At 39.5% G+C, this 14159-nt stretch overlaps 1 protein-coding gene across 2 annotated transcripts in view; it reads left to right on the forward strand.

Moving 5' to 3' along the window:
* The window catches only part of Otud4 (OTU deubiquitinase 4), a 44554-nt gene extending 35437 nt beyond the window's left edge, over positions 1 to 9117 (forward strand). The window contains exons 17-21 of one of the 2 annotated variants that reach the window (XM_060393215.1): positions 298 to 375; positions 1175 to 1310; positions 2035 to 2289; positions 3036 to 3076; positions 4193 to 9117. In XM_060393215.1, coding sequence (XP_060249198.1) covers positions 298 to 375; positions 1175 to 1310; positions 2035 to 2289; positions 3036 to 3076; positions 4193 to 5407 — 1725 coding nt within the window. In that variant the 3' untranslated portion in view covers positions 5408 to 9117. Of the gene's footprint in view, positions 1 to 297; positions 376 to 1171; positions 1311 to 2034; positions 2290 to 3035; positions 3077 to 4192 lie in introns of both variants that reach the window. The other variant, XM_021635632.2, reaches the window with a different exon arrangement.
* Positions 9118 to 14159: the final 5042 nt, after the last annotated feature.

The raw sequence follows: 14159 nt of genomic DNA on the forward strand, positions 1-14159 counted from the left end.
CTAGGACTTGCCTTGTAGACGAGGCTATATCAAATATCAAACTCAGATATTTGCCTGCCTCTGCTTCTTAAGTGCTGGGATTAAAGGCATGAACCACCACACTCAGTCTCCGTGTTTATACAGTGAGATTTGTAAAGGAGACTGTTAGGCCCTTGGAGGTCAAAGCCCCCCAGTAGTGTGACATAGCCATGTGCAGGCCAGATTAAATGGGAGTGGGTTCTCAGTGAATTAGAAAAGCAACGACATCATCCAGAATGGAAGTTTCTTCATCACACTGTGACTTTGTTGCTCCCAAAGATCAGCGATGATAAATGTACAAGAGTTTCATCACCGTCTAAGTCCAAGAAAGTAGAGTGCCCATCTCCAGTAGAACAAGTAAGTTATTGTGCGTGGCATGCAGGGCTCCCTTCTCTGTGTTTCATTACTCTGTATGAAAACATCTGTGTTGTAAATGGAAGAATTTATTTTGACATAATAACAGGTTCTGTTAAGTTCTTTTTAATATGTAATTTTATTTAGTCTAGCGTGTTGGCATGTCATTTTATAGTTATTCTTTGGCCATTCCTTGATTTTGAATAAGTTTACAGTTGTTAACCTTTATGTTTGGCACCTCTTAGTATTTTTGTGTTGGTTCAGCTTAAAAATTAAAAAGATAAACTCTTGCTATGTTAAAAATATTTCTGGAAGTATTTAGTCCATAACTAGTAGTTTGCCAAGTAAATGAACACATGAGTATGTTTGGTCTTAACACGTTGGTTTTTGGTCTAGTGTAAGAATATATAGTTTCTTGCTACTTCCTGAACATATTTGTGTTGGCAAAATGAATATACCTAAGTGCGTTTTATTTTATTTTTGTTTAGGAATCTTTGTCATAAAAACAAACAAAAACTAAAACTAAGGACTTTAAAGAGGATTTCTGTGTGATTTTAGTTTCTTGCCTTAAAAACTTATTGTCTCTAACTGCCTGTGAGTTGCACTAGGCAATTGTACTAACATGAAATGTGTTGGCTGGTATTTTTGACCAGTGAGTGAGCCCGGAGACAGGCATGAACAGTTACATGGTTAATTTTATAAAAGGGTCTTTTATACTTCACTGAAGATAAATTTGTTAGTAAATCTTGTGTCAAAGCAAAATGATTTTTTTTGTTTTGTTTATCTCTCATTCTTGAAGAAGCCAGCAGAACATATACCTTTGTCAAATCCAGCTCCCCTTCTAGTTTCTCCAGAGGTACATCTCACTCCTGCGGTGCCTTCTTTACCAGCCACTGTGCCAGCCTGGCCAAGTGAGCCTACAACTTTTGGACCAACAGGTTAGAGAATTCGGAAAAAATTTCAATCAGCTAACAATGCCTTTTTTTAATGGAAATTTTCTTAATATATAATTTATTTAACTTTATTTTATGTACATTGGTGTGAGGGTGTCAGATTACCCGGAACTGGAAGTACAGACAGTTGTGAGCTGCCATGTGGGTGCTGGGAATTGAACCTGAGTTCTTTGGAAGAACCAACAGTGCTTTTAACCACGGAGCCATCTCTCCAGCCCCTAACAATGCCTTTTTAATTAGAAGCTTCAAGTTCTCATGCGAGATCTTGAGCACAGCAGAATTACGGTTGTGGAACTGGTAGTGCTTCTTGTTTGCTTCTGGAAGGCTGGCTTTTCGTTGAGGTGTGCTTTTATAATATTGAGTGTGTGAGATTTGTTCCAGTTACCTCTGCTGCTGTATTGGTTCTTTGGTTGCACAACACTGATTGGTGCCATCATTCGTGTTTCCTCCGTTGGCTGCACTGTTGTATCTCCTTTAGGACCGTTGTCTTAAAAATTTATTGAGGGACCTATAGTGTCTAACCTATAGTGTCTACTGGTTTAGCTTCTTTCCTGGATTGTTCCTGAAGTACTTTAGGTTGTGTACTGCGCAGTGCTTTACAAGATGTATAAATTGTGTCGTATTGTTAATTTAATACGAACTTTATATCTAGATGAAAATAACTGACTTACTTTAAATAGTTTTTGTTTCTTCTCCTATCTTTCTTTAGGTGTCCCTGCTCAGATTCCCATTTTGTCTGTGACACAGACCACTGGACCTGAAGCTGCCGTGTCACAAGCGCATTTAACACCCTCTCCAGTTCCTGTGTCAATTCAGGCAGTTAACCAGCCCTTGATGCCTTTGCCTCAGACAATGAGCCTTTATCAAGACCCACTCTATCCTGGGTTTCCTTGTAGTGAGAAGGGAGATCGAGCCATTGCACCACCTTATTCACTGTGTCAGACCGGCGAGGACCTGCCTAAAGGTGAGGCTTGTCCAATTTCACATTCCTTTTTTTCCTTGAGTACACAGTTAGTGAGAAATGGAAAGATATAAATAGAAGTCAGAGATCTGGTTCTTAATAAGCCATAGAAATGGCCGACTCAGTGAATGAAGAGCAGAGATTTGATCATTTGATCAGATCATTTGATTGTTCAGGTCTGTTTTAGTAGAAAATGAGTTTTTGTGCTTAGTTAAGCCTTTCTTGTTTTCTTTCCATAAATAACTTTTGACAGCTTTGAAAAATGTAAGCTTTTCTTTATTTTGTGGGCAGTTTCTGCCTATGTAGCCCAGGCTGCCCTGGAACATATTTTCTGCCTCAGTCTCCAGGGTTCTAGGTTATAAGTATGGACTGCCAGTATCTGACTTGGCTTATGGGAATCTTACTATTTTCGTTTATGTTTTTATTTTATGATTTTTTTGAAATCACAACAGAATCTATGAAAAGTATGTTTGAGTTTTCTCCCAGATTGAGTTTTAATCATATAAACTAAATTTGAGCTATTAAATTTAGCTATTTATGAAGGAGACTTAGCTGTTAATGCAGAGGAAAGTGTAGAAAAACCTGAAATTACCCTCTAGAAACAGCCTGGTTATTTGTTTTGTTTCCATTTTTGTGTTTTACTATACAGACAATCTGGCAGGAAAGTTTGTAGAGCTGTAATGTGATGATTGTTGAGCGAAGGAAAGGTTTGAGTATGTAGTTTTAGTGAAAATTTATTCTATTTTCAGATAAGAACATTCTTCGATTCTTCTTCAATCTTGGTGTAAAGGTATTTACATTTTATACTTCTCATCACTGTCTGAATAGTAAAATTTAAAATATTTAACTCTTAATTTGTAGTCTAAGGTTTCCTAAGTGCCACCCTTTATGTTTGGTAATGCTATAGGTTCTAGTTTTTGCTTGCTTTTGCTTTTAATTGATAATGGTTTGGCCTTGGAATATATGAAGAGGCAAACCAATTTCCTGGATTTTTTCGTGGGAATGGAAAAAAGTCCTTGATGGGGAGTTAGATGTAAGATCCTAGTTTGAAGCTCTATTTTAGCAAATTTTGGTCCTTTGCAAACCATTTGCTGCCTGGGAAGCCTGTTTATTATGCAAAGTTGCCTCTGTTGAGAGGAGTGAAGGACTTACATAGTCAAGAAAGCCTCCCTCTGTATGGTAGGGACATTGCTCACTAGCACAGCAGAGAGATTTTGCGGGTTGGTTAATGGAAAAAAAGCTTTTCTTAGAAAGAGGCTACAGGACTCTATGTCCATGTCAGTGTTTTACTGTCTTTGACCTGAATTCATTTCTGTCAGTTCTCAAAACATGCAATAAATATCAAGTGCCCCAATTTAGTAGCCAGCCTCAGAAAGCCATGTGCTGTATTCATTGCCTGGTTATACTTACATGGTCCATGCTGGACTTCATGTTGTCAGCTAGTTATGTTTTTTCATAATTTGTTTTTTTTAGTTGAATACCAACAGTAGAAGAATTCAAAATAGTTTTCGTCTTTAGCCTTTGTTGTGAGGTCTGATTTGCTAATCCTTGGCTTTTGGAGTATCTAGCGGGCTCCTAGAATGAGCCCTGTTAGAGTTTCTTGTTTGAGTATTTTTCTGGTAGGCTGGAGTCAGGATGTGAGCGGATCTAGCTAAACTCCGAGTGGCTGTGGCATGCTTCCTCTTAACCTACCTTAGTCAGAGCCCGGGAACAGGCAATGAAGCTATGACTTGATTCTAGCTCTTCTCATGTTGGATGTCACTGTGATCTTGTATTCAGACTCAGATTATATGTTTTTGTAAGCATGAGAGACTTAGCTTAACTGTAACACTTTCAGAAAGACAGGTTTTAACTTCTCATATTTCTGTTTATTTGGCTTTTTTTTTTTTTTTTTTCTGTCTTTCAGGCATATAGTTGCCCTATGTGGGCCCCACATTCTTATCTGTATCCTCTGCACCAGGCCTACATGGCAGCCTGCAGGATGTACCCAAAGGTCTCTGTTCCCGTATATCCTCACAATCCATGGTTCCAAGAAGCCCCTCCTGCTCAGAGTGAAAGTGACTGTCCTTGTCCTGATGCTCACTACTCTATGCACCCTGAGGCCAGTGTCAATGGTCAGATGCCACAGGCAGAGATTGGACCTCCTGCGTTTTCTTCACCTCTGGTTATCCCTCCATCTCAGGTGTCTGAAGGTCATGGACAATTGTCTTATCAACCTGAACTGGAGTCTGAAAACCCTGGGCAGCTTCTTCATGCTGAATATGAAGAGTCACTAAGTGGCAAGAACATGTACCCACAACAGTCCTTTGGGCCTAACCCATTCTTAGGTCCTGTTCCCATTGCACCTCCTTTTTTTCCTCATGTTTGGTATGGGTATCCTTTTCAGGGATTTGTAGAAAATCCTGTAATGAGGCAAAATATTGTCCTGCCCTCTGATGATAAAGGAGAATTGGATTTGCCTTTGGAAAATTTAGATCTGTCTAAAGAATGTGATTCTGTCTCAGCAGTAGATGAGTTTCCAGAAGCCAGAGTTGAAGGTGCACATTCTCTCCCTGAAGCAAGCGTGAGCAGCAAGCATGAAGGCCGAGTGGAGCAGTCCTCCCAGACACGAAAAGCAGACATAGCTTTGGCTTCAGGCTCTCCTGGAGTGGAAGGAAAAGCTCATCCTCCCACTCAGATTCTAAACAGAGAGAGAGAAACTGTGTCTGCTGAACTTGAGCCTAGGAGGACCATTCAAAGTCTGAAAGAAAAACCAGAGAAAGCAAAAGATCCCAAGACTGCTGCTGATGTGGTTAGCTCTGGGGCCAACTCTGTGGATAGAGTGCAAAGACCAAAAGAAGAGAGTTCAGAAGATGAGAATGAAGTGTCTAATATTTTGAGAAGTGGCAGATCCAAGCAGTTTTATAATCAAACTTACGGAAGCAGGAAGTACAAGAGTGATTGGGGCTCTTCTGGTCGAGGTGGCTATCAACATGTGAGAGGCGAGGAGTCCTGGAAAGGGCAGCCTAACAGAAGCCGGGAGGAAGGCTATCAGTACCATCGAAATGTTAGAGGCCGCCCCTATAGGGGAGATAGGAGGCGATCAGGGATGGGAGATGGCCACAGGGGACAACACACTTAATGGTTAATTGTTGCTCACATTGTAGAGCTGAAGCCTTTTTTAGGTGGAGTATTTCTGAAGGCTTTAAAAACATTACAATAAAGACCCAAATTGGAACTATCTCCTCCCTTCCCCCTTTACCCTTAATTCCTATTCTGATGAGACTTTGGACACGAGTTCAAGGGGCAGATGAATTTTTGGCATTGTGGTTTTTCTTATGCAGAATCTGTTTATTGGATTACTGCCCCCATAAAAAGTAAACATGACTTTAAGTATTTTTTTATAAACAGCTCAATATGAAACATAGACATAGTGTTTGTTTGTTTGTTTTTTTTTCTTGTGTAAGTTTGATTTAAAACATTGGAAATGTGTGCTTTTTAGTGTTTACTAAAGTGACAAGAAAATAAAGCATTCAACACAATATAGATTCCAAAACATAACATTGCACCAAATAGAAATGTATATTTTATTATGCAATGCCTTAGTCATAAACTGGGCTCAAACAATCCTCAGCCTAAAACACTGTTGTCTTTTAATATGCTTCCAACCCAAAGGCCTTTCATCTCAGTATCTGTCAAACTTGAATAACGTCTTCTCTTTACTATTACACACAAGGCAGCCTATTAACCTGTGTCTTAGAATCATTGTATATAGTTCTTTTAATATCCATAGGGTATATTTTTGAATTTTGGTGAGTATTTGTTGAATTTGAGATTGCATACAATAGATGTCTAAGAAAATAGTAGGAAGTCCGGTGAGATGGTTGTTATCATCAAGAACTCCTAGCACTGCTGTAAATATCATGGTGCCTACTCGAAAGGAATGTAGATGCTATGCATTTTGAAAATAATCTGCATCTGTTAAAACTGCAGAAGTTTTTTTAATGCCACTTTAACACTAATGCACTGACAGATTCTAAATATTTTGTGAGAAATGTTGAGATTTTTAACCCGATAGGCTTCTCTAGAAAAAGTGTTTTGTTCCTCTCCCTGCACCATTGGTCGTGTTTATCACTTTACAGTTGCATGTTCAGCTTGTCATAGCTGGAATTACTGTATAAAAAGAATGTGATTGTGACTTCCAGTTCTTCTCCAGAGGATGCTGCTAGAAAGTGGTTTTGCTTTGCATTTTGTAGATTTACCCATCAGTACCGTGTCTGATCCTGCTTATTTCAGTCTGAAGTATTCACTAGAGGCTCCTTTTGCATGTTGCACTGTTCTCACTTGGAGATTGGACTCAGAAGGGTTAGCACAGTATTTGCTCATCTGTGTTACTTTGTAAAACTGTATTTCTTACTTGTACATATCAGTGTGAAAATCTACCTTTTTTATGTTGCAATTACCTTGTGATCAGGCAGCTTGAGTGCTATGCAAATAGTAGTATGGTGGTGATTTTCTTTGCATGTTGTATGTAATATACTTAATCAGAAATAGATGTGGCTTTTGTTTTGGGGGCAGATTACTTTTAAAAGCAAATACAATTGAATTTGACAAACTGAAGCAGACAAGTTTTCTGGGTCCTCTGATAACTTGTGAGAATGTTTGGCTGTCAGCTAGGCTCAGTGAAGCTCCACTGTACTGTAATAATGGTATTTACCTCTGTGCTGTTTTAATTACCCTCATGTCTTTGTAACTGCTGATTTGAGTAGTGATTAGCATTTAGAAATTTTGTAATATAGGGCTTTAAAGAGCACTTTGAAAGATATTATGATGGTGCTAGGTAAGAAAATTTTATAGCCTGGGATATGTAGAAAAAAATTGAGAACCTTTTGAAAGGAATTTGTTGTCTGCTTCTAAGCTAGAGTGGTTGTAAAGTTTCTGCATTGCCAGTTTGTCAGTGTCAGTGGCTGAATTATGGATAAGAACTGTAGAGGATCTTTTCTGTTTATAGTCTGTGCATTTTGTGTGGAATTGGCTTCAATAGTTTCAATATGTAAATCACCTTTTGATATAATCAGATTTGAAAGTTTGATGTTTGGTCTCAGGAGCCCAAAGTAAGTAGCTGTTTTCAATATCTTTTGTGTTACTGACTGGGGAGTTGTTTAAAAAGTGAGTGGTAAAGAATAGCACTTGGTTTCCTCAGTCACTCTGTCTTACCTTAGTGAGGTAACAGTACTTATATAGCTCCTGAGGGAAATTGATGGACTTCTGTTTCCCACCTGACCTCTAGGACATGATGGATCAGTGATGAAAGAATTCTAGCCTGTGGTACTTCCTTTGTGACCTGGAATAGAACTCTGGCTTTGGTTTTAAAATGATCAATCTTTGTATGGTCAGTTTTCTTTCTTGGGTATGTTATAAGTGTATTCATCCAGGGGATTTTGCCTTACACTGAGAGGTCAAACTAGGGCCAAGCAAGCTTTTTCCATGAACTGTCATACTGTATTTTGACCTCTTTCTACATGAGAAAAGAGAAAAATGACAGCTGAAAGTCCTTGGGAAATGATGAAACTTTCTGATGGGATTCATTTTGAACAAATGCTTCCACTGACCAAAGCTCATCTGTTTTAGTTTAGGTGCTGTAGTTGGAATAGACCCCAACCTGTTCTTTCAGTATTGTTCTTCAAGTTCTTTCCTCTCAAGACACACCTTCCATTCTTGCTCTACGCACTCCTTGGCAGCAGGATGCTGGCAGCTGGATAGCCCTCATGTTTTTTCCTGTATGTCTGTTTCATGGCAGGGCTCATAACCTGCCTTAGCCTGACAGGAGTAGGTTTTCCACAGCCGAGACAGTTTATGCGATGCAAACTCTTCTTGTAGTTTTCTCTTTGGCCCAAGGGTGAACTAAAATGCCTGTGAACTGCAAACTTGCTTGTGATTGACTTGGTGCAATACAGTTTACTTCTAAACGTTTCTGGTTTAGAAAATACTCAGCCATCCTGGAAACTAGCAATATTTATTTTGCTTCATTTATTTTACCTTCAGTTTTAGATGAGGTGAAGTTTTTCTTTCACTTAGGGTACGTAGCAAGGTCCATCCTAGTGTAGCTGAAGAGGAAGCTATACTATTTCTGTTTACTGTATTTTACACTATTGTATGTCTAACTGCTTTTTAAAAATCTTCATAATGGCTCATTGAATATATCAGTTTGAAAGAGCTAAGATTTTCCTATTTAATATCAGCCATTGGATCTCCTGATAATTGGGACTTTTTTTTTTTTTTTTTTTTTTTAACTTTCTCCTTTCCCAAAAATTACAAGTTTAGAAAATCCTGTAAGGGGGTGGGTGCATGTCTTAATGCTGAGAAGCAGCGGCTTTGGGGTTGAATTTACTTGAATGGTTTAAAAATTGCATTGTTACAAAGCTAGAAAAAATTTATGTATGAAAAATGATCCTAGCCTTACACTGAGTACAATAATACTTATAAGCATGTGAAGATGTGATCATTTGTGATGTTACCTGTAAAAACATATACATATCTATACATATCTTTTGAAGTGTTGAAAGGAATAGTACTTTATATTCTTTATCATACCACTTTTGTAAGTGTTGAATATATTACTGTTTATTTTTCTATGTTCTGTTTCGTAGCCTTAAGAAGTGTTTCAAACGATCTGAATGTATAAAACAAGTCAATGCCCTACATGGTGTGATGCTGCATTATATATATACAACCGTGTGCATATATTAAATTCTGTCTGTCGATTCTGCTTGGGATTCTTTGGTCTTTGGGTAACCCAATATATATCACATGTAAATCTGAGGATGAATCTTAGTAAACTCTTGAAAATGACATGGTTTCCATCTATTTTTCATGTTTGAAGGCGATTACAGTAGGGACAACTGAAAGTGGCATTTATACCTATGGGGTAAGGTGCTGTTTCCCTTTGATACATTGCGTAGCTTAGACCGAGTCATGGAGCTAGGAAGAGGTGGAATTGGACTTAATGTAAGTGGCTTTACAGGGCATGCCCCGCCATCTCTCCAGCATCCTGAAACAGGGAGGTGGGGTACCTAGGCAGTCACAGCTTAGGGGCCTTGTGTAGTTCAGGAAGACTGAACAGTGTGGAAGCAGAAATAAGCTTTCAGGTGTGCTGAAGGACTTAAGCTGTTAGCTTATTTCAGTCCTGGGAATTGAAGTACAGGCTGTGCACGTTTTAGGCAGGTGTTCTACCTCTGAATCACATCCCTGGCCCTGAAAAACATGCACTTCTTAAGTGCATGTTCATCATTAAGTAATGTACTCAATACTGTCATGTCCAGGCTTGATTAAGTTATGAACTTTCTCAGGAAACTGGAAAGGATGCTTATTCAGTGCAGATACTTGATGGAAAGTGATGTAAGTATAGGCAGCAAGCAATGTGAGTTGTGTGTGTGTCGATTTTTTAAAAAGATGTATATGTGAATGAGTGCAGGTAGTTATGAATTCCCTGTAGTTGGAATTAAAGCAACGTGACATGGGTATGGCAAGGAGGCTCTGCAGCACAGGTTGATGTTAACTTTCTTTGTTATTTTGACAGTTTCACTGTATATTCCTGGCTGTCCTAAAACCTAGTTTCACCAGCATCTGCCTCCTCGGTACAGACTTTAATTCAAAGTCCTGTACTACTGCATGTCACCCAATATGCACTCTTGTGAGGTGTGTGTACCCTTTTATATAAAATTATTTTAATACAATATCTTTTGGTAATATTCTTTTCCCTCCCCCAATTTTACCCAGATACTCACTTCCCTACTTTCCCAAATTCCTGCTCTTTCAAACAATGAAGAAAAAAAGAAAAAGCTCCAATAAAGGGAGTCCATTTTGTTTTGGTCAACTACTGGGCATGGGTTCTTTCCTCCTGTGTGGTTGATAAACCAGGAGCTCTGTTGGAGGTAAGATTATCCCTTTCCCAGTAGGTGTCAATTGCAAATAGCTTCCTGGTTGGGTTGGGACTTTGTGTCCGCCTTGAGTTTTCAATGAGACTTTGGTTTGAACCTTTGCCTGCTGTCATCCACTGAGTTCACAATCTCCTTCCTTGGAGTCATCCACCAGAGCTGGCTCAATATTTTCTGCATGGATCTCAGAGCCTTGAGAGAAGAAGCATTTTAATAAAGATATTTCACGTGCCTTAAATTAAGTCACCGCACACTGAACAGTTGTGGGTCTCAGTTCACATACCACCCACAGGAAGACACAGGCTGAGGAATGCAGTGATCTATGAGTATAACAATATATCATTAGGAATTGCTTTATTGCTACTTTCATTTAGTAGAATAATCAAGTTTTTTCCCTAGGGCCCATGATCTGGCTCATCAAATTCTTGGCAACTTTTGCAGTGCCTGGTATGAATTCCTCATGAGTGGAGTGGAGTGAACCTTAAATCTAACTAAAATATGGTTGGGGCTTTGGAGACGGCTTAGTAGGTAAAGAATACATGCTGCCGAGCCTTATCACCAGAGTTCAATTCCTGGGACTTGCAAGATGAAAGGAGAGAAACAGCTCCACAAAAGTTGTCCTCTGACTTCCATATGTGAAGTGGAATGTATACAAATTTCTTCATATGCGTATGAATACACACACCTCAAAAACACCATGGTTATTCCCGTAACTTTTGTGCCACTGCTGCATTAGTATACTTTACAAGTGGTCCCTGTTAGAGGTTACAGGGCTTGCAGTGGGGTGATGCTCCTTTTCTCTTGTAGTAATGCAGAGTACCTTTCAGCACACTGAACACTAGTTAGGAGGGGTGAAGCTTCTAGTTGGGCATCAGCTCAGTTTCTCTATATTTGATGACATAGATGGTGACTGCAGCAACAGAACATTAGATTCCCCCCCCCCCCCCATGGCCTTGGCCATAGCCTATGATGATGTTTGGGAGGGACCCCTTTGGCCAACAGCTCAATTAAGCTGTTTTCCTGGCTCTGGAGGTTTTACTTGGTGTCAGGTCTAGCTGGGTATTGTTTTATAAGGTGACTCCATTTAAATTCTTTTCACATTATTTTGGGAAGTGTCTACAAGAGTTTCCATATAGTCTTTGTATTCTTGGTCACTGAGCCATCTCTTAGCCCCACTGTGTGGGTGTTTTGAGAAAGAGTTGACTGAACTACCCAGAGCTAGTAAGGCATTTCCCTTTCAGTTGTGTGCCACTAGGATTGCCAAGAAGCCAGAAGGTGGGAGGCAAGACTTGTTTGTAGCTGGTTGAAGCCATTGCCAAACTCCCTGAAATGGATGGGATAAACAGATGTTAAGTCTGGTCTTTAAATGTCCCTTTTGGTTCTTTAAGATTCTGTGTTGGGGGACAGGTCCTTACAGGGTCCTGAAGAGGGTGACAGATTTCCCTGAAATGCAGTTGGACTGTTCTGTGCTGCCTGTAGTGGGTTGCTAGGAACCAAACTTGGGTCTTCTGGAAGAGCAGTTAAGTGCTTTTATTTAGCTTCTCGAGCTGTCTTACACAGGGTTTAGGCAAAGTTCTCCATCCAAAGGCTACTCTAAAAGGAATTAATGAGGACAGCTGTCAGTCTTTTGAGCTGCAGAAGTGAGACATGTACCTGGACATGTATAAGGTGACATTTGCTTTAAAACTAGAAAAAGTTCATTGAAAGTGAAATTTTCCTAGCAAAACTTTTTGGCACGAGCTCCAGGTTTTTAGAAGGGGGTGGTGTGGAGTCACTTGAAGCTGCTATCACATGGGATCACCTAGAAAGAGCTGTGGAAAGATGGGATAGATCAGTGTCATGCTGACAAACGAAGTGGCTGCTGTTATGGCAGTGTTTTTAGGGAAGCATGCTTTTAAAGCTTTCTTGACATTTCCCTTCTGTGTGGCCACAAATGCATCACATCCACAAGAATAGTATGAATGTACTTCTAAGGAAAGCAAAAGGTTTTCTAAAAATATCCCAGTTGACTTTAGCTCCCAACTTGCCAGCCAGAAGTGTCATATAGCCTAAATCCAAGAAAGAATTGTTTTAGATCATTTATGGCTAATCGCTGAGGCGAAGTACAAACTGGAAAGAAATGGTGGGATTTTAAATGTAGACCCCAAGGAAACAATTCAAGAGTAATAGACAATGCATAACCTAGTGCAGACCTGCAATAAATGAAGGGGTAGACAGTAAATAAAAGGAACCTACTTAGGTGAACATGCATACAGAAGTGAGGTTGAGATCAGTGTCTTCCTCAGTCCTTTCCCCCAAATTACGGAGGACCTACCTCGTGCCGGACCACCAGGCTCTGCTTGTTTACTTGGCCAGCCTGCTCTGGGGTCCCATTCTTTGTCACTCAGAACTCAGCAAGCCACCTACTCTTCTGGCTGTTATGCAGACGCCCCAGGGATCTCAATTCCCACTTTAAGTCTGCAGGGCAAATGGTCTTATTCTTTCATCCACCTCAGCAGATCCATCAATTCTAGCATGTAAAACCTACATCCTGTGTGTGTGTATTTACCTTTCCTTCGCTATCACGCTCAGGCTATGCCTTTGATTTGAACTGTATTCTTTTGTATTACATTCACATTTGGACCCCACAGTGTACACCACCATCCTGGGAGCTGTTTCCTTAAAGCCTTGTTATCTTAGAACTGTACTCTCTTGAAGGTTAAACACAGGATTGTCCCTCAAGGGGAGAAATGCATAACCCTGGTTAAGAGCCTGGTGACCTTTGTGTGGTGTGGCTGAGACCACAATAGATCCTCTCCTAGCCCCCTGTCATGAGCTTGTCAATACTTTTTTCTTTACAAAGTTTCAATGTAGTTATTTCTTCAGCTTTATTGTATAGATGGGGTTAATTATAACCAGGAAAAATGTCACCAAATAGTGCTGTGAATAAATACACCTAAAATACGAAGTTTGAATCCACACCAGCTACTGAATTGTGTTGGACCAAACTATCTTCTTGCCTTCCACAAATTGTTATTTTGCTGGCCACAGTGGTCCCAGAAATCCCAACTCAACAGTATTTCAAAACATTAAAAAGGTATGCTCAGTGCGTTGGAAAGATGGCTTCACTGAGCACTGGCTGCTGTTCCTGAGGACTTACGTTCAATTTCCAGTACCCACATGGCAGCTTCAAACTGTCCAAGGGATCTAGCACCCTTACACAGACATAGAAGCAGGCAAAACACCAATGCACACAAAATAATGATCGTTAAGGCTCTTTCCTGTAATTTAACCAAGTTTTCCTCTCTAAAATTAACCTTGGTTAGTCCCTTACATATTTTAGTGTCTCCACATAAAGTTAATCATATAAACTGTTGCAACATCTTTTCAGTGTTTCAGACTCCTTACTCTTTTTGATAGCCGAAATGTTCATTGTGACATTGATTTAATTTGCATTGCTAATATTGATTTCATGGACAAACTCTTGTTAGTACAGACTTTTTGATAGTAAAAGTTTACTATCCGGCTGGGCAGTGGTGGCACACACACACACACACACACACACACCTTTTATCCCACTCAGCACTTGGAGGCAGAGGCAGGCAGATCTCTGTGAGTTTGAGGCCAGCCTGATTACAAAGCTAGTTCCAGGCCAGTCAAGGCTACAAACTAACCTGTGTCAAACAAACAGAAAAAATAACCTCCAAAAAAAAAAAAAAAAACACAAAAAACACAAAAAACAAACTTGATTTGTAGTTTCAAATTTCATTTGCATGAAAAATACTTCTGTTAACACACACACATACATTGCCATTAGCAACTAAAATGGATGGACTTTATAAAGTATTTTCTGTAGGACAGGAAAAAAAATACCTTGTGTCTCTGTATTCAATGTATCTGCAATATTCACAAACGTAAGTTATCCTTAAACAGAAAGTTACACTTTAGTACAATCCCATACCAATGTGAAAGAATGAT

The sequence above is a fragment of the Meriones unguiculatus genome, chromosome 10 (assembly GCF_030254825.1).
Source record: "Meriones unguiculatus strain TT.TT164.6M chromosome 10, Bangor_MerUng_6.1, whole genome shotgun sequence".
In the NCBI taxonomy this organism is placed as follows: Eukaryota; Metazoa; Chordata; class Mammalia; order Rodentia; family Muridae; genus Meriones; species Meriones unguiculatus.